This window comes from Cryptosporidium hominis (assembly GCF_000006425.1).
Source record: "Cryptosporidium hominis TU502 chromosome 7 CHRO017090, whole genome shotgun sequence".
Lineage (NCBI taxonomy): Eukaryota > Apicomplexa > Conoidasida > Eucoccidiorida > Cryptosporidiidae > Cryptosporidium > Cryptosporidium hominis.
Genome location: NW_667449.1, coordinates 14218 through 40342, shown reverse-complemented (window position 1 = coordinate 40342; position 26125 = coordinate 14218). Strand labels below are relative to the sequence as shown.

Below are 26125 nucleotides of genomic sequence, written 5' to 3'. Positions count from 1 at the left end.
CGCCATTTTAACTAAAAATGAAGAAAAAATATTTCTTTCAGACTTCGAAATTAAATTAATGAAGTGGATATATCTTTCCAGGTATTGTGCAACGCACACAATACTAGCTTGAATTGAGTTTGTATCAAATAATATATTAACAAGATCTTTTAAAATTTCAGCCTTATCGCTATTATGGACATTTGTATTAACTAATATTTTTGTTGCTCTTTCTTGGTCCCCGAGAAGTAAAAAATAAATTGGAATGGTTAATATACCTTGCTTTATGTCATTCAAAAATGGCTTTCCAGAATTCACTTGAGATATAGAATTCGTAAAGTCTAGGATATCATCCATAAGTTGAAATGCAAGCCCAAAATTTAACCCCATGTAATATGAATAAATAATCATTTCCATTCGCAATTTGTTTCCATAGGCCTTCTTTAATAATTCTGAGCATGCTATTCCTCCAAATGAAAAGAGAGATGCAGTTTTATAGTAGGATTTTAATAAATATTTTTCAAAATAATTTTCGACCAAACCTTTCCTGTCTTTCGAGTTATTCAAACTTTCAATTAAGCTTCCTAATCCATTCAACTGGGAGAATTCACCCTTTACTAAATTCTCCGCTATAATAGATATACATTTCATTGCATTAATGTTTTCTATTAAGGAGATGTTAAGACATGATTTGGAAAATAAATAATCGCCTAGCAGTATCGTTCTCTTATTACCAAATATTTTGTATGGAGCTTTTTTTCCTCTCCTTATTTCTGAATTATCAAGTATGTCGTCATGAAGAAGCGAGGCAGAATGAATTAATTGAATTGAATGAATAAGCATACGGTGATCCGAGCCAATTGGTTGTGAATGATTAACGCCCATTGCAAATTTAAGTAATCCAACTAAAGCAGATAAATAATTTTGTCTGGTTAGTTTTCCTTCCGACTGAAAAACATATTTAACAATATCTTTCATTTCATTCGGAATAAATTCTAAAAGTTGAGATTGGAGGAGATCTCTTTGTGCGTTGTTCTCATTCAACATAAACTCATCTTGATCATCATTAACAATGTAATTAGCAATATTATCTCTAAAGCATTTAGTTGAATTTTGCAATATTTTACCCCATTCTTGGTTATTTAACTCGTTCCAATTATTAATTTTCTTTTTTTTTAGAAATAATGCATCTGATGGGTTATTTTTATTTATAAAATCAATGGGTGGATGGTATAGATTTCTTATTGGGTAAAAAATTTCGCTTCGAATACAACTAGCATCCAAATCAACTAAAAACTCTTTTACTAGTTGATTTTTGGTAATTGTTATTGATCTTTTGAATAAATTTAAACTTTTTTTTAATTCATTGTTCTTTATATATTTATACATATTTTGGTATTGTCTCTTATATAATATAACTCATGAGGTTATCAAAGATCATGTTGAGCATTAGAACTTGAAAAGCAATCGATAGCATTTGATTAATTGATCGCATACAAAAAATTAGTGATCATGTGATTTTTATATTAATTTATAGAGTTTAAGCTAACAATTATTTCAAAAAAGCACAAATAGATCAAAGGAAATTTTAGTGTTCCATAAAAGAAAGAAGATTTTAATACTAAAAAAAAATATACTTTTCAGGAATAAACTTGCATAAAATATCGGCATTCAGGATAATTGAATTAAAAGTGGTTGGCGCTATTTATTAAAGTCATTGCGCATTAAATGACGAACGAAGTAATTGGGAATTAAAATTATAACTGAATTTCACAATTTAATAACGTATTTTACTGCTTTGGAGTTACTGAACACAAAGTTTTGCATAATATTAGTATGCAAAACATACTCAAAATGGCTTCAGAACAAAAGAATGATGAAATTCAACAGGAGGATTCTTGGGCACTGATTGGTACATATTTCCGTGATAGAGGATTAGTAAACCAACAGTTAGAAAGCTTTAATGACTTTATAATGTACAAGTTACAAGAAATTGTTGACGAACATCCGCCTATCATTATTACTCCTCAATCACAATATAGGCCAGATGAACAAATTGATACAAAGGTACGATATGTCCTTAAATTCGGACAACTTTCTTTAAGTAGACCATCAGTTGAGGAGAGAGAAGGAGTAGCTAGAGGATTGTGGCCTAATGAAGCACGTCTTAGAAACTTAACATATTCTAGCCCCGTATTTGTTGATGCAGAACAAAAAGTTTACAAACTAGAAGACGATGGTTCTGAAACTTTAGTTTATGAGACAGTCTACTCTAGGTTACCGCTTGCAAAGATCCCAATAATGCTTCGCTCAGAATACTGTTGGACTCATAATATTAGTGAGAGAGAACTTCAAAGCGCAGGAGAATGTGTGTATGATCAAGGCGGATACTTTATTATCAATGGCATGGAGAAAGTATTGGTTGGGCAAGAAAGAATGGCAAATAATTTTGTATACTTATTTCAGAAAAGTCAACCTTCAAAATACACATGGATTGCTGAAATAAGAAGCAATAGGGAGGGTATGCAAGCTACTTCTGGATTTTCTGTGAAACTTAGAGGGTCTGATGGCAACCAAGGCCAAATTGTGGCAACATTACCGTATATCAGAACAGATATCCCTATTGCTATATTGTTTAGAGCTCTTGGAGTTTTGTCAGATAAGGATATCCTTTCTAGGTGCGTTTATGACTTCAATGATACTCAAATGCTTGCATTATTAAGACCTTCATTGGAAGAGACATTTGAATTTTTTAGCCAAGACGTTTGCTTAGATTTTATCGGTAAAAGAGGGCCCACTGTTGGTGCTGCCAGAGAAAAGCGTATCCAGTATGCGAAAGAACTTTTTGAAAAAGAGCTTCTTCCTCATGTCGGCGTTACAAGCGGCAGTGAATCACGTAAGGCATATTTCATTGGGTACATGGTCCATAAGTTGTGTTTAGGAGCATTAGGGCGTGTCCCAGAGGATGATCGTGATCATTTTGGGAAAAAGCGTTTGGATTTGGCAGGACCCTTGGTTGCTGCATCCTTTGGACAATGTTTTAGGAAGATGATGAAAGACGTTCGTAGGCTACTTCAAAGAAATATTGACAATGGAAAAGAGTTTGATGTTGCAGGCGTAATCCGCTCTGCATCATATATTACACAAACTATTCAGTATCAATTTGCCACTGGAAATTGGGGAAAGGACAAAGACGGTAAAATAATCAGAACAGGGGTCTCCCAAGTATTAAGTCGACTTACTTTTACGTCTGCACTTTCTTATTTAAGACGTTTGAATACTCCATTAGGACGTGAGGGTAAATTTGCAAAACCTAGGCAGCTTCATAATACTCATTGGGGCATGATTTGCCCTGCAGAAACTCCAGAAGGACACTCTGTAGGCCTTGTAAAGAATTTGGCACTAATGTGTGAAATTTCAGTTGGATATAGACCGTATGCAATCAGAACATTTTTGGATGAATGGGGCATGGATTCTATTGATGAAATTCCTCCTGAAGGAATAAAACGAAAAATTAAAGTATTCCTAAATGGAAACTGGGTAGGCTGTTTTGACGACTCAGAGGATTCAATATCAAATTTAAGAATGATTAGAAGGAGTGGTGAAATACCGTATGAGACTTCCATAGTATTAGACGTTGTCAACAGAGAAGTTAAGCTATTTACAGATTCAGGGCGTTCTATGCGCCCTCTTTATATTGTTGGCGAAGATGGGGACTTAAAAATAAAAAAGTCACACATTAACTCGTTACTAAACGAAAATCCAAGTTTTGATGAAAAAATGGAGGATGAGAAACATGATTATACATGGGATGACCTTGTAAATACAGGAATTATTGAGTACATCGACTGTGAAGAAGAGGAAACATCTATGATTGCAATGTTTATAAACGATTTAAGAATTGACAGAGGTTATTGCAGTACCTACACCCATTGCGAAATCCATCCATCTCTCATTTTAGGTGTTTGCGCAAGCATCATTCCATTCCCTGATCATAATCAAAGTTCCAAGAAATGTTTACCAAAGTGCTATGGGTAAGCAAGCTATGGGAGTGTATACAAGTAACTATAATGTAAGAATGGATACTTTGGGATATGTTCTTTATTACCCACAAAAGCCTCTAGTTACAACACGCGCTATGACATACATGAGATTCCGTGAATTACCTGCTGGAATTAATTGCATTGTTGGAATTATGTGTTATTCAGGTTATAATCAAGAGGATAGTTTAATAATGAACCAATCTTCTATAGATAGAGGGCTTTTCAGATCTGTATTTTTTAGAACATATGTCTCGGAAGAGAAGCAGGTTGGAAGCAATTTAATTGAAGCATTTGAGCTTCCAAACCCTGAAGAGGTGAGTGGACTAAGGTTTGGAAATTACGGAAATTTAGACCTTGATGGCTTAATTGAACCAGGGAATCGAGTATTGGGTGATGATATTATAATTGGGAAAGTTGGACCGATAAACCCGGAAGATCGTGACACTCGTATTCAGAAACTTACAAAAAGAGACTGCTCAGTTGGAATTAGAACATCTGAGCATGGTGTCGTTGACGAGGTCTTACTAAGCACAAATAGCAAAGGAGTTAAATTTGCTAAAGTTAAAGTCAGGACGATAAGAATACCTCATGTTGGAGATAAGTTTGCATCTAGACATGGCCAAAAGGGTACAATCGGTATAACATACAGAACTGAGGATATGCCATTTACACAAGATGGGATTATTCCAGACATTATTATGAATCCTCATGCTATTCCTTCGCGTATGACAATTGGCCATTTAATTGAATGTCTACTTGGCAAAGCGTGCGCAATTCAAGGATTGGAGGGCGATGCAACTCCTTTTACGAAAATTACAGTTGAAGAGATATCTAGCCGTTTACATAGTTCCGGGTTTCAGAAAAATGGAAATGAAGTAATGTACAATGGCCATACGGGAAAGAGATTGGAGTCGAGAATCTTTATTGGGCCAACTTACTATCAGAGACTAAAACATATGGTTGACGATAAAATTCATGCTAGAGCTAGAGGAGCAGTCACAATGCTAACCAGACAACCAAGAGAAGGAAGAGCAAGGGAAGGAGGGCTTAGATTCGGAGAAATGGAGCGTGACTGTATGATATCTCATGGCGCAGCGAAAATGTTGAAAGAACGACTATTTGACCAATGCGATGCTTATAGAGTGCATGTTTGCGAAATGTGTGGGCTTATTTGTATTGCAGATCTAGGTAAACAACATTTCGAGTGTAATGCATGCAACAACAAGTCTCGGATTAGTCAAATTTGTCTTCCTTATGCTTGTAAACTACTACTTCAAGAGTTAATGGCAATGTCAATTTATCCGCGTCTACATTTGCAAACTGCATAATTAAATATAAAAAATAAATCATTTTTTACTCATTTATAAACGTTTATTAATTTTGAGTAATCAATTTAATATTTATTTGCATTAAAGAAATTCAAGAAAATTTTTATAAAGACAAAATGCAATTATTTATAGTACCTCACACATTTTGTAGCACCTGATGTTAGAACCAAACACAATTTTAAAATTTTGACCAATTTAGTTATTTTCATTATCTTTGTAATTCATTTAGAATATAACTTTTTTTTTATTTTTGAATGATTAATAATTTACTCATTTTTCTGTGAAGAAAGAATATGCAATGCCACTAGATACCGCAAAACATTATTATTCGTTTATTTAATGACACAACAAATTGAACATTATGGAATAATAAGTGGTAACATTCTTCCAGATATTGATATTCAAAACTTGCCTTTTAAAAAAGGAAAGCTGGTAACATCAGATATTCGAGAATGCTCGGATGATTATATTTGTAAACTTTATTTATTATTAAAAAATGTTGGAATAAAAATCACAGAATCGTTTTTATATGGAATAAGTGGTCCAAACAGAAAAACACTCAAAGTTCCATTCTGCAATGGGGTAAAAGCCAGCTCATTCAACTATTTCTTTTTTAATAGTCCAAACTTAGAGATTGTTGATTTAAGCAATTGTTACCAAGTAAATAATAGAGTAATAAAGTGCATAATTTCCAATTGCAAAAAATTGAGAGAGCTAAATATTTGTGGATGCAAGTTGGTAACTGATTCTGCTTTTAACACAGAATTCTTCTCGCCAACTGGATTATGTATGACTAATTTAAAAGTATTAAATATACAAGGTTGCTCCCAAATAATTGATTTGCAAAGCATAATAAAACGAACAAGGGATTTAGAATCATTGAATATTTCTTTCTGTAGAAATATAACTATTTCAACTTTTGAAGATGTAATTCAATGTTGTATCAATTTGAAAGAGCTAGATATTTCATCGTGCGATGGGATCAATGATTACAACTACGAATTTAATTATAGTGCAAGCACAAACATTGAAAAAATATCTTTGTCAAGGTCTAAATTATCAAGTTCTACACTGAAAAAGATCATTTCATCCATGGATAATCTTAAATATCTTAATTTGAATTACAATGTCAATGTAAATGATGAAGTATTTGATAAAATATCATCAAAGCTTATGAAATTAAATACTTTATGTTTGAGAAGCTGCGCAAATATTTCTGATAAATCTTTTTTTTATTTAGGAGAAGGTTTAAAAGAACTTGAACATTTGGATATTTCATGGTGCCCAATGTTAACATCCAAAACTCTAAAATATCTAGCATTGAGATATTCAAGAAATAATGTAAAAAAATTAAAAACTCTCAAATTAAGTCAAAATACGAACTTAGGGAATTTTTTTGAATCAGATGATTATTTTACCGATATGATTAATGATTACAGAAAAAAAATACCCAGGTTATATCTAGATAATCAGTGTGAGTCTTCAAATGACGAGATAGATCATACTCAAACATTAAATTCCACAAAGTATGAACAAAATAATATTTCTGAATCTCAAAAAAACATTTTTCAAGACAAAATTCTGGAAGAATGCATTGTTAAATTGATACAACATGCAAACGTAAAGACTAAACTAGTTGGGGGTGGCCTTACTCCATTATCTATGTGTTTATTAATAAAATATAATTGCGAAACTCTAGTTGATCTTGAATTAGAAGGACTAAAGAATGTTACAACAAGCGATGTTTTGGAACATATCGGAGTACTTTGCAGAAATCTAAAGAATTTAAGCATAAGTATTTTTGAGAACGATGACTTATGTATTGAGTCTTTCAACAAAATTTGCAGAAAATGTACGAATCTTAGCTCTCTTTCCTTGGACGTTTCTAATGTTGAGTCAAGATATCACCACTCATCAATAGTCGATTGTATTTCAAATGGAGATTCATTATTAAAATTAAATGAACTAAGCATTGCTATAAATCCTAAACTTGGTATTTCAGATGAAAACCTTGATTTACTTTCATCATGTAAATTCCAACTTTCAAAATTGAGAATAAAAAATTTTCAGGGATTTTCAAATGACTATTTTAAAAAAAATAATTCAAAATTTATACAACTCTTTTCAAGTGTTATAGAGATAAGTTTATCAGGGAATGATTATGCAAATGATGATGACGTCATTTTATTGCTAAAATTGGTTAAGGTTCCAAGTTCTGTTGAGTTAATCAACTTTAACAATATTTCAATGGACTTGCCAAAGTATATTTGGGAAAACTTCCAAAGTATTAAGAAACTGAACGTATTCAATAACAAAACTAAGGTATTACTAGAAAGGTTTAATTAGATCTTGATGTATTTTAATGAATGTATTTTCCATTTATATATGTTATTTTTGTTTGATATATTCCCAATAATTATATGCTTTTTATCTTTACATTCGATTTCACCAGAGAACTAGGGAAGAATAAATATTAGTGAAAATAACATGATATACTTACCTCTTTTCTTGTCAAATAGTCGTAAATATCATTTTTCTCTTTTTCTTCAGTTTGGAAGAAATATTTATTGGGTTGAATGGAAAATTTATCTGTTATTTTGTTTGAAACTGAATTGAAGATCTTTTTTTTATCAGAAAATTTTTTTTTTAAATTTAATTTAAATTCAATATTTCTAATAACATTAAGCTGTCTTTTTGTTTTATTTATATTTTTATCTAAGTTCTCACCATCATTATTTTCTGATGAGGTGCTACAGTTATTGAATAACTTTAATTCTTTTTGAATAGCAAAGGGAAGTAACAACGCAGCCTTGCTGATGTTGTCTAATGATTGAGTGTGCTTTGGCAAAAATACACTTTCTAAGTTATTTATGGCCAGTTCTGCATTAAAGTCTACACTCAATAAATTTAATTCATTAACATTTACCATAAATTGAGAATACTATCAAGTTTTATTAGGCGCATTATTTCCAGTAATAAAATTTTTGATTATTGTTTAAGCTTCAGATTTTGTAATACAACTAAGGGAAAGATGAACACATAATTTAAACGTATAAGAAAATATATTTGATAAAAATTACAAGTTTAATCTTAGTGTTTAAAACTATATAGTACTAAATTAATAAGAAATAAGAAGTGTATCAATCCAATATTTTAGCTTTCTTCCATTCCTTTGCTGCATCAATGAGCGACGAGGGCACTTTGTCGTTATTATTCGTTTGCAAAGTTTGCGCTTCATCATCTTTATTTACAGAGATCAGGTGGGCAAAATCATAGTTTTCTTCTTTAAAAACATACGTTTTTTTCTTTGAATTCACATCTAATATAGTCCTTGGAAGTAACCTATTAACAATTTCGATCCATATATTGCTTTCAGGATCAATATTTTTTGAAGCAAGTTTTTCTTCGAGAGAAAGCCAATATTTGAGTAAAATTGATCTTTGGTAGTCCAATTGTCTTTCCTTATATTTATTTAAGATTCCTAAAATGAATTCTCGGTTCAGTTTATTATCATGCAGCTTAGAAATAATGAATGTAGAATAATTTATTACAACTTGTATATGCTGAGTCTTTTCTAATAGGCGTTTATAAATACTATCTGCGAATTCAATATTTTTTTCGTTAATCATTAGTTCGATATAGTATTGCCAAATAATTTCTGGAGAGTCTAGTTCTGGCATAGAAATAGCAGATTCTGCGATGCTTATAACTCTTTTTATCTCACAGAGATTATATTCGAACTGCATATATTTAATCCAGGAATTGGTGGAAACTGGGTCGTATTCTATGTATTTAGTAAATAAAACTCTACATCGATCAAAATTTCCAAGCTTAAATTCTATATCGATATAGTGATCAAATAGATTTGTACATGGGACTCTACCCAATCCAATACCTAGTATTTTTCTTGCCTTATTTAAATCTCCAATACGTAATTGATGGTTCGAAAAATATATAAATACTTTTGCAAATATATTATTTTTTTCATCATTTGTGATGTTTGATTCGGATTGTTTAGTTTCTAATTCAGCAATATTAATTTCGGAAATCTGATTATTTTTAATTGATTGGATGAAACTATTATACAATTTATGAATATTTGGACTATTAACATCTTGATTTATTTCAAAAAAGTATATCAATAATAAATAAGAATGCAAATATTTTTCCCAGCTAACAACATCGCTTATATTATGATTGAAAACAAGATTTTCATATTCTTGCAAAACTGAATCTAATTCTAAGTATTGAGTAATAAATATTATATAGTCAAATAATATATCAAAGTCTTGTGGGTTATGAAGTAATTTATCACGATAATTCTGTAATTTATGTTTGATCCACTCTATGTTTTCATCAGGTTTTTCATAAATTCTCATTTTGGATAACTGAAAAAGCTTATCTTTAAGATTTTTAATACAGTGTTCATTCGTCAATATTTTGATTCCTTCATTACAAAGTTTAATAGCTTCCTCAATTTTTTTTTCTTCAACAAAGATATCTGAAATGGATGAAAAAAACAGATCTGTAATTCTATTACCATTTATGTCAATTAATGTCTCACTTAGAATATTAATTATTTGTTCGGCAGAAAAAAGATTTTTATGTCTTTGTTCAAATTTTATATACTCAATAAAGTTGCTCTCATCTGGGTATGATATAATAAGATCTTTCATTACTCCTCTGGCTGATTTGATTTCTCCGCATTCCTCCTCAAATTTAGAATATTGAATATATATACTAGGATCCGGCTTCCAATCAATCCATTTCCTATAAATATGCCTTACATTGATGTAGTTTTTCAGAATAAGCTCCATTTGGATATATTTAATCCAGAATTCATCAATTCTTGGTAGAAGGTGAGTTACTCGTTCAAATAAATTCCTAGCATTATTAATGTTTCCGTTTGTAATTTCAAGCTTAATATATTCTCTCCAAATTCGTACATTTTCATAATTTATAAGAATCCCTCTTTCAAAAATGGATCTTGAATTTTTTATATTATTTTGTAAAGATTCCCATTTAGCGTATGAGAGATATAAACTAATTTTCCATCGCTTTCTTCTGATACTGTCTTCAAATTCTTTTCTCTTCCTAATTCTATAATCTTCTAACTCATCAATACCTCTGAAATCAAATGATTCGTGCAGTCTAGACAAGCTATTATTACCTCCTACACTATTTGCAGATCCAGAGTAGGATTCCTTGAGAATTTGTTCAACAGTTATTTGAATAGGCGCAAATGATTTATTTTTGATGTTACTTTCTTGTTCATTTGCGATCCTTGAAAATCCAGAAGTTTTATGATAGGTAGAAACATAATTCTTGACATTTTGATCAATTTCTTTCATTCTATTAGAATTTGGAAATTAGTTTAAAATTTATTCTCTATTTTCGTCAAATATTAACATTAATGCAGAAAAACCAGAGTTTTTTTTGTGCCGCAATAATGTGTATTCAGTGTGGGGGTTAACCATGCTAGCAAAAATCAAAAATTTATTAGCGAAAATCATCATAAATTGAAGAATAAATAAATAAAGATCTATTTATACATCACAAATGGAAGATGAGTTATTGTCCATTTTAACCTACCTTGATAGATGGCAATTGTATGACAATATTAGATTTTGGGCTGAAGTAATCGACAAATTATTGGAAAGTAAGGAAGCAAGAATTCAAATATCTAGATTTCTTGTAAAGGATTTGAATTTACAGGAGGCTTTTAATTATTTGAAGGTAGAATGCGATAAAGCAAAATTACAATTGGGTTCTAATGAGGATTCAATAAATAAAGAAGTAAATTTATATGGTGATTATTTAACTATTAAATGTTGTTATTTAATGGGAAGAATTGATGAAGCAGAGCGTATGATCCTTAAAATTTGCTCGAAACCTCTGACAGAGCTTGCTGATAGTTGTTTAATTTCACCCTCAGTTTCACCAAAATCTTGGAAAGGCACTCCAGTTACAAATGAGAAAAAAAAATCATTATCCTCTATCTTTTCGACAATTTGTATGAATCCTACAATGCTGATAAAATACATTCATACTGGAGAATTAAAAATTCCAGGAGATTCTGCTGGGCTGTATTTATGGGGAAATATTCTTGAGGAACTTGATGCCAAGGTTTCTGCTTTATATTGTTATGCAATTGCTCTAGATTGGAATCCAGTTTTATGGAAATCTTTTCAAAAACTAGTAGGCCTATCATGCCAGTATCCTCATGAGCTTGTTAAAATATGTTGCTGCTTGAATAACTGGGGCGAGAAGCATCTAGAATATGTGGGCACAAACAGCGATGCTTTGGTAATATCAACTGTGTATAAGAACGAAGCCGAGTGTTGGCAGGTAAAAAACATTCAAGATGGGAATCTTCTGATATCTATATCAGATAAGTCTGATTCGGAGGAATTATATGTATTAAATGTTTCTGATTTCTTTTATAATGTTGGTGATACTTTACAAAAAAGACATATGCTGAGGTACCATTCATTTACTAATTGGTTGGAAAATCCAGTTAAAGACGGCAATTCTGGCCCAAAATGGCCATATAGTGAATTTGAAGATGTAAAGAATGCAAATCATAAATTTAGTTCATCAAATATTAGTGAAATTAATTACAATTCAGTTGCGAACACAGAGAATATAGACGAAAACATTAAACCTCTCGTTTCACGTTTTCATCCATTGATTTCTATGATTCAGTTGCTGTCAAAGTTTACACATCAGATGGAATGGTATCTTTGCCATAGCTTTCTCAAAAATATTGAAAGTATTCCAAACAAAATTTCGGAAATGGGGTATGTAAGAGAGTTGCATGTAAGGGCACTTTTTGAGTCAAATCAATGGCAAGAGTGTATAAACGTTTGCAAATGTATTAACTATGAAACCAATTATAATCTTTGGATTAAGTGTCTCGATATTTATAGTTCATGTTTGTGGCAGTTGTCCAGGAGCATTGACTTAATCAATCTTTCAAACTTAACTTTAAAAATTATTGAAAAGAATACCCCTCAGCTTTGGATTGTAGTTGGAAATTGTTTTTCCTTGCATAAGGAATACGAAAGTTCAATTAAGTGCTTTAAAAGGGCAATTCAGTATGATAACCGCTATGTTTATGCTTATACATTGATTGGGCATGAGCTTTCAATTATTGAGAAATACGACGAAGCGATCCAAATGTACCAAAAAGCGTTGAAAATTGACCCAAGGTGCCATAGAGCTCACTGGGGAATCGGTTATGTTTGGTTTAAAAGAGAGGAATACTATCAAGCAAAGAGCCATTTCAATTTGGCACTTAAAGTTGTTCCAAATAATTCTACATTAATACATTACCTTGGCCTTTGCTATCTAACAACTCATGATTTTCTCTCTGCTTATAATACTTTCCAAAAGGGAATTCTCAAAGACCAAAGAAATCCTTGGTTAAAGTATCATGCAGGAATCGTGTTATTAGAGCTGGAAAGATATGAGGAGGCTTTAACAATGCTGACAGCCGCTCACCGCCTCGCTTCAAATGAACCCAATATTCATCTATATCTAGGAAAGACTTTCTCACATTTAGGCAGGAAGGATAAGGCATTAAGACACTTAAACATTGCATTTGACTTAACTAAAGACATCAATGAGAAGCAGATCATATTGAATCTGATGAAGGAACTTGAAAATGGCTCAAATATAGAGGGAAGGTACTGCAAATCAAACGAAACTAATAGAAGTGGGAGGATTTCGAATAGCGGCGCAGGATATTCATCGGGTAGCAAACTACTTTCTTCTTTTAGGAATCACCACTACTTCCCTATCAGGAACGATCCACCTAACCCGTTCATTCACCACCAGATTCAACAAGAACACAACATACCTCAAACTGTACCCTCTCCTGCAGTTTCAGGCGGCCATTCTTTATTACTAACATTAATGCCAGGAAATAATTGACTCATTTAGAATTGTTTAGATCAATTAGGAGCCTATGAGCTAAATTATCTGGGACTTTCCAGCGATCTAGAGTTCGTCGCGCTTTTCATTTTTTTCGTCTTCTTCGTCATCAAATCCCTTTTCTTGATCGGAGTCCTCTACACCTTCGTCTGTACTTACTTCTTCGGGTAATTCAACGGAGCTAATGACATCTTTCTCGTCTATCCCTGAACTCTGTAGCATGATCTTAAACATTCCAGAAGCGAATTCACTAGGATTCTCAAGGTCAAATCCGGAAGCAATTGTAGAAAGTTGAATAATTTTTAGGGCAAGTGCTTTAGCCTCAACATTATTTTTCGAAATGACGAGGTCGTTAAGTTTCTTTATCAAAGCGTGGTTAGGGTTAATTTCCATATGCTTATTCTTATAGTCTGCCTTATTTGAGAATGTCTGGGCCTTCTGAATTTTCTGCATGTATGCGGACTGTCCCCAAGGACCAGAAGTAATTACAGCGGGATCACTTACAAGACGTTTAGAAACTTCCACTTTTAAAAATTCGCCAGGGAACTCATCCTTTACGAACTTGAGCAATGGCTCATAGAATTTTGATAATCTCTTGTGCATATTTTTCTCCTCTTCTGTTTCTTCAAAGGGCCTTACATCGCTTTTTTCAATGCTAGTAAACTTGAACCCTTCTAATTCTGGAACTCTGGAAATGCATGGTTCATCAACCCCTTCGGTTAAGAACAGTACCTCAATATCATGCTTTAGATAGAGTGAAACCAATGGGTTCTTTAAAAGCGCAGCGGGAGATTCACCTGAAATATAAAAGATGCTTTTTTGTTCTGGTTTCATACCTTCAATGTACTTAGATAAAAATACGGTGCTGTCCCCACTTTTTGAAGTATGGAATTTAAGAAGCTTAATAATCTTTGAGCGGTTCGAGTCATCTTCATAACAACCAAGTTTCAAGTTCTTGTGGAACATATCATAAAACTTATCATAAACTGTTAAGGCTGCGTCCTTTTTCTTCTCTTCGTCTGGCTTGTTTGCTTCCTCCTTCTCTGCATTGAGTTGCTCTGTTTGAATCTGTTTTATCATTTCAAGAACCTTCCTTACCATTTTTTTGCTAATCACCTTAATTATCCTACTTTGTTGAACATGCTCTCTTGCAACATTCAAACTAATATCGTCGCTATCAACAACACCCTTAATAAAATTCAAGTATTTTGGTAGTAAGTCCTCAATATGGTCAGTAATTAGAACTCTTCTAACATAAAACTTTATATTACCACTCTTCCCCATATAGGTATCAAACATATCAAAAGGAGGATGGGATGGGATAAACAACAATGATTTGAACTCTATTTCACCTTCGGCGGAAAAATGTAGATATCTAAGGGGCTCAGAATAGTCGTGAGTGATGCTTTTGTAAAACCCATTGTACTCCTCCTTAGTAATTTCTTCTTTAGGCCTTAGCCATATTGCCTTTTCTACATTAACCTGCTCCCATCTACCCTTGGACTCCTTCTTCTCTCCAGATTCATCCTTTTCAGATTTATTTACTCCCTCGGGGTTATAAATATAAATTGGGAAGTTAATAAACTGTGAATATCTAAGAACTAAATCTTTCAATTTAGAAAAATTCATGAACTCGGTAGCATCTTCCTTCAATGAAAGGACTATGGTGGTACCTCTTTTAATTGTGTTACCTCTTGGATCCAGACTAACTCTGAATGATCCATCCGCACTGGACTCCCAAACATATTGTTTATCTTCGTTATTCTTTGAAATTACTGTTACGCGGTCTGAAACAAGATAGGATGCATAAAAACCAACACCAAATTGACCAATCAAATTCAAATCTCCACCTTTAGCCAAAGACTCTAGAAAATTCGCAGTACCAGATTTGGCAACTGTACCAAGATTGGTGACTAAATCGTGACGTGTCATACCGATACCAGTATCAGAAATAGTTATTGTACGTTTATCATTGTTAAATGAGACACGAATCTCAAGTTCTTGTTGTTCACCCAGGAATGAATCATCTGTAACCGAAATAAATCTAGCCTTCTCCAATGCATCTGCAGAATTAGACAGTAACTCTCTAAGAAATACGTCTTTCTGAGAATAGAGAGAGTTAATAATAATATCCATAAGTCTTGAAACTTCAGTTTGGAACTCGTAGCTTTCACTAGTTTTTTGAATAGCGGTCTCATCATCGTTAGATAATTCTGGTGAAGGAGCAGGAGTAATGTTATCAACAACAGCCTCTGATTCGTCAGCAAATGAACCACCATTAGCTCCAAAAGAGGATAAATCAATATTCTTCAAGTCCCCAAGTTGGGACTCGTCGAAAGTAGCTCCGGAAGGGACACCAGTAGATTCACTTCCGAAGCATAAGTTTATAATAAGGCAGGAAAACACGAGTAAATGTAGTAAAAAACTCATATTATTACGCAAACAGAACTTATTCAGTGTAATGACAATCTTCAGTTGAGTAAATCGAACAGTATCGCGGGGCGCGCATGAATAACACGGCGTCTCCTTAATTCCCCACATCGTCTCAAGAAATAATTAAATTACATTTGTCGCAATCAAAACAAAATAATCTGCACACGCTTGAAATAATTATATTAATGCAGCTAATATGCTAGTCTAAATTTTTTGCCTATTCAACCTCACCTAAATAGTCCTTTATCTCCTGTGGCGATAGAATAGTGAAGTTTTTGTCTTCCCCTACTATACCTACTTCAATGTTGTCTTCATTCATTGCTCCTTCAAAACACTCTTTCAATGTGAGGAGAGCGGTATGTAATGCATCCTCAATTTCTACGTCAGGGTTATATCTTTTCTCCAAGAAAGATTTTGCATTCTGCATGTCTTTTCCGATTGCAGATGCCTTCCATCCGAAATAGGCACCAGAGGGATCTACTTGAAATAGCTGGGGGCCTCTAGTTGAATCGAAACCTGCTACTAATAATGAAATTCCAAATGGTCTTACGCCGCCTGACTGAGTAAATTCTTGCATAACAGTTGCGATTTCTCGAACTAGTTCACATACTGGAATTTGCTCACGATACGTATTGTAGTAAACCTGGGCAATTTTTCGACTCTTTTTCAGAATCACTCTGAAATCAGCAGGCATACCTGCAAAGCAACAGCCTATCTCACTAGTAATTAATTCGACCTTTCTAATTGAATGTTCCTCAACCAACGGGCTCGCAACTTTCTTTTCGGTAGCAATTACAACTCCATTTCTCGCTTTTATTCCCAATGCAGGACGCCCTTGAGAGTTAACTGCATTAAGCGCATATTCTATCTGAACAAGTTTTCCAGAAGGGCTGAATGTTGTGAGCGAAAATGAGTAGTCAGCGTCCATAGCAATAAATAAATCTAATTGAGGGATTTTATATTCAAATTCCTACCATTTGTTGTGAGGGGAGTAAAATGGCGGTTCATTGATTATGCCATAATGATTATTACCAATAAACAAACTCAATTTTGCAATTGTTTCGATGAACCTAAAATTCAGTAAACTCATCAAAATATAATATAAAAAATTATTGTTTACTATTGCCAAATATATTCTGTTGTTATCTCTCCATTTTATACAAGCTAACTATTGCCGCTAAAATAAAAATCGGTAAATCTGGATCGAAAAGAGATTAATAATTAGATTTCAAATAATTATAATTTTTTCTTTCATATGGACTATTCTAGAAGTTTGAACAGTTATATTAACCCGGTAAATACCGGTGATAGCTTATCTGCTAATAATGTTGGTATTACTGGCTATACATTTGAAATGCTTACTACAGAAACAGACTCCGTGCATTCCAATCAATACAATCTAGATTCTAGAAACAATTCTCTACCATATATGGGAATACTTAGTAATTCATCAAATAAAGGCACTCTAAAACAGGTTGCTGTGAGAATTTGCACTCTATTAAAGGTGTGGAGGATTTCTACGCAAACTGATATTGCCGACAATTTAATAATGGAATATTTAGGCCCTATTGACTCAATACGTGCAGCAAATGACCCTATTTATCAGAAAAATCGCGAGTCAAGTGAAAAAAGCATAAGGAGACGAGTTTATGATGCAATTAATGTCCTAATTTCTGCAAAAATTATAGACAAAAGTAATAAAAATATAATATGGAAAGGTATTTCTAGCATTAATCACATCTTATGTTCGGACAATTCTCAATCATGTGATAATCTACCATTAATCCAACAAAATATTCGCGAAAAGCTCGTCGAATACGAGAGATTACAATATCTGTACCTTTCGTTGAAAACTATAATAGAGAATAATGCAAGCACGAAAGCAATGAATAATGGACAGAAAACGCTTTTACCATGTTGTCTTGTAATAGCTAATTCTAAGGATTCAAATATTTCCTGTATTTATAGGAATAACAAATCTGAGGTTGCTATTCAAGTAAACAGCATTGTAGACTTTTTAGACCAATATGAGATTATTAATAGAGTAGCAGCATGTATAAGAATGACGGCGGTAGATTCCGACCAGCTTGTTTAGTTATTTATATATTTAATTTTTTCCCACTAATTCCGCTAAATCTATTTTGTCCGCCATTATTATTGTATGTAAGATATTGATATATAGAAACTAAATGAACGGGTTTCTTAGCTGTTTTAGAAAAGAAGTTATTGCTGCAAGTAATTCAGAAGATTCCACAAAAATTTTTACCAGCGATGAAACTGGTATAAAACTTCCGAAAAAATCTGGTTATAAATTTGAATACTTATGGTACCCACCTATTTCACAAGGAAAATTGATCGATTCAGTCAGATATACAATTCCCCAACTTTCATCCGATCTTAGAAAGGGCAATCTTGGAAGAATTGGTATAATTGGTGGTTCAAAAGAGTACACTGGAGCACCGTACTTTGCAGGAATATCATCATTAAAATTAGGAGCAGATCTATGCCACATTTTTTGTACTCCAGAAGCTGCAGTTCCGATAAAAACATATTCACCTGAATTAATTGTTCATCCTCTGTTTCCTTCATATGGAGAACTAAGTAAAGAAGAAGCACGTAATAAATCGATAGATTTGATCAGACCTTGGCTCGGAAAAATGGATGTAATTATTATTGGTTGCGGTCTTGGAAGAGAAAAAGACATTGCATTTATTACAGCAGAACTGATAAAAATATGTAGATGCCTCTCTATTCCTATTGTAGTTGATGCAGATGGATTATATGTAATCGCTCAACAACCTGAGTTAATATCAGGATACAAGCATTGTATTTTGACCCCAAATTTAGTTGAGTTCTTTAGATTAGAAAAATCAGTTAAAAATAAAGAAACAAATGATACAAAAAATGGTAATTCCTCGAATAACAATAATAAATCAAACTCTGATATTGACCACGGCACAACATTATTAAGTCATATAGAAATTTCAGATAAAATAAGTAGGGTAAACCTGAGTACTGATAGTTCAATAAATATCCCTAGAGTTCTTCCTTTAGGTATTAATGAAGAAAGACTCCCGGAATCGCTGTCTCCTTGCGAACGTGTTCCCAGAACTGAATGGCCATCAACTGTCGAAGATACAGTACTTCAAATGCATGATGATGGCGAAGAAATCAATTTATTTTATCAAACAGATTCAATAAACAAACAAAATATTATGGTAAATAATGCTCGAGCACTCTCTTCAAATCCTTTGAATATGTGTTTTTATGAGCATGTTTTAAATGAGAATTGTATTGGAGTAAATAAAACAAATAAAAGATGCAGCCAAAATGCATTAAATGATTCTCAACCTACAGTAAATGAAGAAGAATTTTTGTGCATTACAAACAGGGTATTTGAACTTTCAAAAAGTTTAGGAAATATTTGCATTGTATTGAAAGACAAAATTGATATTATAACAAATGGTGATGTAGTTGCGGTTTGTAATATTGCTGGTTCATACAAAAGATCTGCAGGACAAGGCGATGTCCTTTCAGGAGTCATTTCGACTCTATTTAATTGGAGTATGCAATATTTTACAAAAAACAGAGAAGATAAACAAATTTGTAAATATCCCGAGGTAAATTCTGCATATGGGTCATGCTTGATAGTAAGGCTTTCGGCATATATTGCTTTTAAAAAGAAATTTAGAAGCATGCTTGCATCTGATTTAATTGAGAATATACCATATGTATTTGAATCTATTTTTGAAGTCAATAAACATGATTTCACTGAAGAAGCAAGCCTGCTGCTTCTTTTTAATGAGCATCAATCCCTAGCAGATGATGAATAGGGCTCATTTCTATTTTATTAGATTTTTATAATTAAGTATTTATAAAATTAGAAAATAGAATATTTCTTAATAAATTTTGCCCAGTTTGTTGCACATTTGGCCACATGAATTTTCTGTCTAAATTGGAACTAAAAATAACAAATGAATTAAAAAATGCATATTGGGAGTAAATCTAGATATATTCGGATTGCAGGCGATAAAAGATCCATTAATAAATCCCAGATTAAGTCAATAGCAATTAATACTTTGTTATCAGAAAATAGTTTCTTAATATGCGGGTTAAACAGAAAGACATGCGAGCATTTTCTTTACAACGATAAGTTTGCTGGAATTCCTCTAGAAGGTGCAGAACCTGAGATAGATGATTATGGAATGTGTTTATTTGAAGAATTAGTCTATAACTTATTTATTCAAACGAAAGCTATCAAACAGTATTATAAACAACATAGACCAAATGAGATCTATTTCAACAAAATTAAATGTTCGTTAATTCTGATTAGTGGTAAATCTGAAGATTCTGACTCTGAGCACATATATGACGTATTTCAAGGGTTAAATAGTCCAGTTGAGGTTATTCTAGATAATGGAGTTTGCAATCTGAATGTACTTCAAGTTGATGTAAATGATCCAGTACAAATCTTTAATATGATTAACATTGCGAGAAAACTTCAATTTGAAAAATCAATTGCTGAAAAAGAGATATATCATAAATTATTTATCTTTGAAATTGAATATGCAAGCTACGATAAAAATACTGAAGATTGTTATTTATTCAACAGTGTGTATAATAAAATCTATTTTTTGGATTACAATTACAGGATACGTGAATCAAGTATGTTTATTCCCTCAAAACAAATAAAATCGGAAGATATAGACAACTCAGTTAACTCTTTTTTCAGTGATTTAACTTTAACGATGGCAAAGACGTCCCACTTTTTACTAGAAATTGTTTCCAATGCTATTTTTGATAGAAATTATTCCTTCATCATTTGTGCTCAATGTAATGGGTTGAACTTGTTTATTGACAAATGCAATATTGAATCCAGTTCGCTTTACAATTCTGCCTTCAGCCTTCGGACTAAAATAAATGAATACAATAATTGTGCAGATGAAAATACATTAGTATCATTGATCAAAAAATTTCACAATTATCACTCGCTTTTAAAAAATAATTTTTTGGACTCTAAAGAACGAAGAAAATGTTGAAAAAATGAGTTATCACTATAGTAATTTAGTAACAAACTTTGAAGACTTGAAATTGGTTTTATTTAATTTATCAGGGAAAATCATAAAAGATGAAGATTTGATATTTAACATTGAACATGTTGGAGATTTAACAAGATTATTAGATAATAATGATTCATTGACTCGTAAAATCCCTATCCAATTTCATATAATAAATAGATACTTAAAAAATTGGTATAATGAATCAGAAAGTACTAAAGAGCCAGCTATATTGAGTTTGAGGGTCTATCAAGATAAGCATTTGGATGAGAGTAATGCAATGAATAAAAATTTTATAACTGGATACGAAAACAAATTGGCCCAATTTATTTCTATCGAAGATAGTGCTAGTATGTTTAATTCTAATTTAGAGTTAGAATCAGAGTTGATAAGTTGCAGAAATAAGAAACATTCATACAATTTGAATAAATCGGTTATAGGAATTAGTAACGAACACTTGAGAGTGAAAAATGAGAAATCAAATTTTTATAAATTAAATGGTTTTGGTGAAAAACATACTAGAAGCTACTTAAGCATTCCAAATTATTTGAAGTACACCAAATGTTCTGAAACTCCAATTTCTAAAATTCTTTCTGCAGTAAATACTGCAAGACGAAGAGTAAGAGAATATAGGCATAAGCAAGCAAGTAAGGATTTAACCAGCGAATTTACCCAAAATGTCTTTGATCCTCTTCAAACTTGCCCTGCAAAAGACATATTTTGGAGTAAGACCCTGTCCAAGCGTCCGATTTTTTCTCATAATAAAAACACTGTTCAAACTGAAACTAGTAACACATACTCTGTACAGGAAAAAATAGAAATTTATGCCGAAGCACCAGATTCCAAAAAAGATGTAGAAGTCCAAGTTGATAATATAAATTCTGAGGGAAAATCTGAATGCTTTAGTAATATATGTGATGAAACCAAAAAAAATAACATGAACGAAGAAACTTTGCGTAGGGAATCTATTGAAACCACAGAAAATTATCAGGATAAAAGTCAATTTTCTGGCTTAAATGCATTTAATGGAGGAGTTGGTATCAATAGTAATTTATATAAAAATTCAATCAGTTATGCACCTATCAGCTGCTTCAATTTTAACTATCAAAGGCCTATAATATATCAAAATACAAACTCCAGGCTGTTTCCAGTGCAAAATATTGGTATTGCAACTTTTCCAGGGAGAACTAGAAATGGAAATAGCTATTTCTTTCACAGAGTCAAGTAGCATTAACATTTATATCCAATTTTTCCATCTCTAATTTCACTTTTTTGATAATTTCATTAGAAATATACGGAGGCTTTCTATATGCGCTTATTGAAAGTTGTGTTTTATCAACAGTTCTTGCTCTGCATTGAAAAAGCTCATAGTCCGTGCAAATTATAGAAGAGATAATACTATAGTATTCCGGGCTTTTAAATTTTGTTTCCTCTAAAGATGAGCATATTTTATTGAACCTTCCTCTTGATTCGACTAGGTCCAAAAATGCAAGTCTAAATGACTCTCTCACATCATTATATTTAAACGCACCTCTTCCCAAATCATTATGAGGTGGCAAGGGAGATTCCAAGAACAATGTTGAATCAGATTTTGTTGTTAGTCTATTAAAATACTCGCCTTTCCCTTTTAAGCGAATCCCTGTGCTGCTGTAATTAAATACAATACCAAACAGTTCCAAAAAATCAAATAGTAAATGCCCTAATGTTGTTGATTTATAGAGAATATGCGAGTAGGATGATGAATGTTGCTGTAAAAACGATAAAACCAAGCAGAACTGAGAATATGATCCAAGACCGCCAAGGTAAGTTTCATCTAAACCTCTCTGTCTTAAAAATAGCTTTATAACGATTAATAAAGGCCTCAATGTACTAAATTTTTTAAGGCATTCCGAAATATGTTTAGTTGTATCTATTGAACTTTCTTGGTTAAGAGAAATATCAACGGAAATACATGCCTCTGAATCTACATATTTAATAATAGGAACTTTCGCTGTCAAAATAAGTTCAATTCCTGTACAGAGTCTCCATTCTTTTAAAATGCTTGCAAATTCACGAAGTCTTCTCTTAGGGTCTCCCGGAACATTCAAAATACAAACGTCTAAATCTCCTGTTGGTAGCGAAAGACCTGTATAATAACTCCCAAAGGGCTGGACTTTTGAACCAGGCCATAGGGAATGAGAAATTAATGTTATTCTTGCTAGCGCTCTAGTTCTTAACATATGTTCAGAATTAGTCAGCTCCAGCCACTTAACTAATTGCACTATTTCGTTGTTTAAGTGAATAAAGAATAAATCAACTCCGGAAGACATATATAAATATCTAGGGATCTTCTCCCATGGCAGTTTCATTATTTTATCTAAACCCTGAGCATCATTTTCATTTCCGGCTCCAAAAAAATTGTACTTTCGAGATTCTAACCTTTCACCGTTTGAATTAAGCTTACTTCTTAAAAATTGTTCATTGCTTATATTTCTTTTGCGCTTTAATGACGAGATATTAATGAATTCGGATGTCTCTACCATTTTTGATGTGTCAGGTTTATTTCTTGATTGAATTGCAGACCTAAGCATATTATTTAGTACCACTGATCGCTTGACCTTTTCCTCCTCCTCGAGAAGATATGCATCCGGTCCATCTAACTTAATTTTTAGAGTATCAAACATTAATCTATTTTATGGTACTTGTATTAATAACTTTTTGCTATTTAAAGATTCTTAAAAGGGGATTGGCGGTAATTTCAAAGTGATAATTATTAATTTTCAACAAAATGTATAATGAAAAATAACAATGACAGGACTATCGAGGCTTATCAAGGTACATTGAAACATGATAAACTAAACGCCAATATTTCGGATATGAATGGTACACCTTTGCTTGTTCATGAAGAATTGAATGATTTTAATTATAAGCTGGACGAAGAACACGGTTGGTATGTAGGCGATAATTCGGTATGGCTTTATAATAAAGATAATGATGTTTACTACAGCAGCTCATTATCAAAGTTGTTCAGACTTGACCAAGAGAAATTGAGACTGATTGAAATGAGTACAAACTTCGAGTTGGAAGAAGTTTCAAACAAAGAAATTAATATTGCGCATGTAGAAGATGAATACACACCATTTTTGGAAAGGGGGATTCATGCAGGAACCAGCGTAATTCCGAGCCCAACAAAGAATTTGGATTTGTGTGAAGATAGGCATATTACAAAGAAGCAATTCTTTTTTAATTTCAACAACCAAACTCCCAGCACATTTTTTTTTAGCGCACTTTTCGATGGGCATGCAGGTAATAATTGTGTTGAATATGTTCATCAAAGGCTATTGACAAACATTTATACTGTTTTTTCTCAGAATATGAGTCGATTTAGTGACAAAAGGTCACTTTACCGGGCCGAAAATTCGGTTTGCAGAGTGGATAACACTCGAATTCTTTCTTCTTATATTGTTGAATCTCTCTGTAAAGGGATAAAAAAAGGTTTTGAAATTACTAATAATAGTTTTCTTTCAATTGCAAGAAAGAACAAAGTATTTGATGGCACAACCGCATTAGTCTGTATCATTTTTGGGCCTGATCCCATAGATAACAAATTAAAGTTGGTTATTGGTAATTGCGGTGATTCTAAACTTATTCTTGGATACAAAAGTGGAAATAACTCAATTTCTGCAAAACGCTTGACAAGAATTCATCGGCTTAGCGATATTAATGAAAGGACAAGAATCGAAAAGGCAGGAGGAAAAGTAGAATTTTGCAACGGCGCATGGAGAGTTCTGGTTAAAAAACAACAAAGGTATAGCTTTGATGTTAGTGCCAAATGTATTGGATTGTGCACATCTAGAAGTATTGGAGATATAAATATGAAGGAACCTCAGTTATTATGTATTTCAGATCCAGAGATTACAGTTCATGAAATTGACTTAGAAAACGATTTATTTTTAATATTAGCAACGGATGGAATCACTGACTTTTTCACAGATGAGGAATTAGTGGGAATTACTGAAAAGAATTTAAAGTGCACTCCGACTGAAGCTGCTAATGAGCTTACTAAAGAGGCTGAAAAAAAGGGTAGCCTAGACGATAAGACAGCGACAGTAATTTATTTCCAATGGTCTATTTCCGAGTTATTGAATAATTAAATGGTTAAGCTAGCTCAAATTAATTTTAGTATTTAAAACAATCTATTCAGGCTATGGTTTATTTTTTAGGAAATGTTAATTTTAGTTATCCTTGCAATGTTGTTACTGTATTAGAGAGTCTTATAATAACTTCTGAATGTAAATGATCAAGTAAATTTAAAGTTTCTTGCAGGTTTAAGCATATATTACAACGCAAATCCCATTCCATTTCTATTAGCTTAAGTAACTTTTCGTTGGAAGAAAGCTTACTTTTTCTATTAGTTGAGCAAATGTTTTGAATAATTTTTCTTTTCTCCCTAATACTTGCTGCATCTTTAAGAACATTATCTACACTTGTACAAAGTGTTAAGTATTGACTTTCAAGCTTTAAGTCGTCTTCATTATGTGAGTTACATTGTAGTTCTAAGTAATTAGGCTCATTATAAGTGTCATTATTTGTTTGATTACGTTGAGAAGAGTCTGCTAAACTGTTAACGGCATTTGCCCGATGATATGGTTCTGAATTTAAGGCCTGTAGTTCTTTTAAATTTCCACATGAGAGCGCAGATGGAACAGGTGGAGTGAGTCCTAATAAAGCGCAGTCTAGTTTCCTCAATGTATCATTATCAAATATTTCTCTGATCTTCCAAATATTGTAACATCTTCTTGCCTTAGCCATATATTCTGTATGATATAAGTTAATCTGGTTGAAAATGTTAAATAAAGCTTCGGATGTATAATGTGCCTGAGACTTACATTTCTGAGCAAAATCGTTCAATATGTAAACAAGCGGAATTAAGTGTTCAGGTGGTGCTCTGCTACTATATTCTTCGACAACTCTCATATACAATTGTAAAATTACAGTGTTTTCTTTAATACAAATGATTGATTCAGATAACGCGCAAATTACATCCTGTTGAGTGTTAATAGTTTGTAGCTTTTGGGCAAACAAATGTAATTGTGACTCAAACTCCTCAGTATTAAATCCAGTATTAGTGAAGAAAGGCATGATAATCTTAAACTAGTATTATAGTTGAGAAAAAGGCATAAAATTCTGTTAATAATTTTTGTTTCTCAGATGAATCGCGCTGTCCAATTAAACATAAAGTTAAAAATATAGTTTACCTATTATTTAAATACTATTCATATCTTATATATTAAGAATAAATTTTTGTGTTAAATCTGGCTAAAGTCTAATTTACTCTTGGCGCAGAATAATTATATAATTGACTTCTAGA

General features: G+C 32.4%; 14 protein-coding genes across 14 annotated transcripts; 7 read left to right on the top strand and 7 right to left on the bottom strand.

Annotated features, from left to right (window-relative positions):
• Positions 1-1368, bottom strand: Chro.70416 (hypothetical protein; the record flags this gene model as incomplete). Its single annotated transcript, XM_663152.1, has 1 exon — positions 1-1368. A coding segment is annotated over one exon (1368 nt), but the record flags the coding sequence as incomplete, so codon positions are not given.
• Positions 1369-1815: 447 nt separating this feature from the next.
• Positions 1816-4017, top strand: Chro.70415 (DNA-directed RNA polymerase II second largest chain). The annotated part of the gene is made up of 1 exon (XM_663151.1): positions 1816-4017. The coding sequence occupies one exon, from the start codon at positions 1816-1818 to the stop codon at positions 4015-4017; it is 2202 nt and encodes a 733-aa protein (XP_668243.1).
• Positions 4018-5689: 1672 nt separating this feature from the next.
• Chro.70414 (mKIAA0840 protein) lies at positions 5690-7696 on the top strand. Its single annotated transcript, XM_663150.1, has 1 exon — positions 5690-7696. The coding sequence occupies one exon, from the start codon at positions 5690-5692 to the stop codon at positions 7694-7696; it is 2007 nt and encodes a 668-aa protein (XP_668242.1).
• A 127-nt stretch (positions 7697-7823) lies between these two features.
• On the bottom strand, positions 7824-8279 carry Chro.70413 (hypothetical protein). The annotated part of the gene is made up of 1 exon (XM_663149.1): positions 7824-8279. One exon carries the CDS (start codon positions 8277-8279, stop codon positions 7824-7826), a length of 456 nt encoding a protein of 151 aa, XP_668241.1.
• A 211-nt stretch (positions 8280-8490) lies between these two features.
• Chro.70412 (hypothetical protein) lies at positions 8491-10701 on the bottom strand. Its single annotated transcript, XM_663148.1, has 1 exon — positions 8491-10701. One exon carries the CDS (start codon positions 10699-10701, stop codon positions 8491-8493), a length of 2211 nt encoding a protein of 736 aa, XP_668240.1.
• A 208-nt stretch (positions 10702-10909) lies between these two features.
• Positions 10910-13285, top strand: Chro.70411 (nuc2+ and bimA). Its single annotated transcript, XM_663147.1, has 1 exon — positions 10910-13285. One exon carries the CDS (start codon positions 10910-10912, stop codon positions 13283-13285), a length of 2376 nt encoding a protein of 791 aa, XP_668239.1.
• Positions 13286-13351: 66 nt separating this feature from the next.
• Positions 13352-15826, bottom strand: Chro.70410 (heat shock protein 90). Its single annotated transcript, XM_663146.1, has 1 exon — positions 13352-15826. The coding sequence occupies one exon, from the start codon at positions 15824-15826 to the stop codon at positions 13352-13354; it is 2475 nt and encodes an 824-aa protein (XP_668238.1).
• A 109-nt stretch (positions 15827-15935) lies between these two features.
• Chro.70408 (proteasome subunit alpha type 2 (20S proteasome alpha subunit B) (20S proteasome subunit alpha-2)) lies at positions 15936-16646 on the bottom strand. The annotated part of the gene is made up of 1 exon (XM_663145.1): positions 15936-16646. One exon carries the CDS (start codon positions 16644-16646, stop codon positions 15936-15938), a length of 711 nt encoding a protein of 236 aa, XP_668237.1.
• Positions 16647-16973: 327 nt separating this feature from the next.
• Chro.70407 (hypothetical protein) lies at positions 16974-17813 on the top strand. The annotated part of the gene is made up of 1 exon (XM_663144.1): positions 16974-17813. The coding sequence occupies one exon, from the start codon at positions 16974-16976 to the stop codon at positions 17811-17813; it is 840 nt and encodes a 279-aa protein (XP_668236.1).
• A 94-nt stretch (positions 17814-17907) lies between these two features.
• Positions 17908-19551, top strand: Chro.70406 (ENSANGP00000015295). The annotated part of the gene is made up of 1 exon (XM_663143.1): positions 17908-19551. The coding sequence occupies one exon, from the start codon at positions 17908-17910 to the stop codon at positions 19549-19551; it is 1644 nt and encodes a 547-aa protein (XP_668235.1).
• Positions 19552-20761: 1210 nt separating this feature from the next.
• On the top strand, positions 20762-22003 carry Chro.70405 (hypothetical protein). Its single annotated transcript, XM_663142.1, has 1 exon — positions 20762-22003. One exon carries the CDS (start codon positions 20762-20764, stop codon positions 22001-22003), a length of 1242 nt encoding a protein of 413 aa, XP_668234.1.
• Chro.70404 (hypothetical protein) lies at positions 21996-23438 on the bottom strand. The annotated part of the gene is made up of 1 exon (XM_663141.1): positions 21996-23438. One exon carries the CDS (start codon positions 23436-23438, stop codon positions 21996-21998), a length of 1443 nt encoding a protein of 480 aa, XP_668233.1.
• Positions 23439-23549: 111 nt separating this feature from the next.
• On the top strand, positions 23550-24908 carry Chro.70403 (homeobox-containing protein). The annotated part of the gene is made up of 1 exon (XM_663140.1): positions 23550-24908. One exon carries the CDS (start codon positions 23550-23552, stop codon positions 24906-24908), a length of 1359 nt encoding a protein of 452 aa, XP_668232.1.
• Positions 24909-24993: 85 nt separating this feature from the next.
• Positions 24994-25896, bottom strand: Chro.70402 (hypothetical protein). Its single annotated transcript, XM_663139.1, has 1 exon — positions 24994-25896. One exon carries the CDS (start codon positions 25894-25896, stop codon positions 24994-24996), a length of 903 nt encoding a protein of 300 aa, XP_668231.1.
• Between the last annotated feature and the right edge of the window lie 229 nt (positions 25897-26125).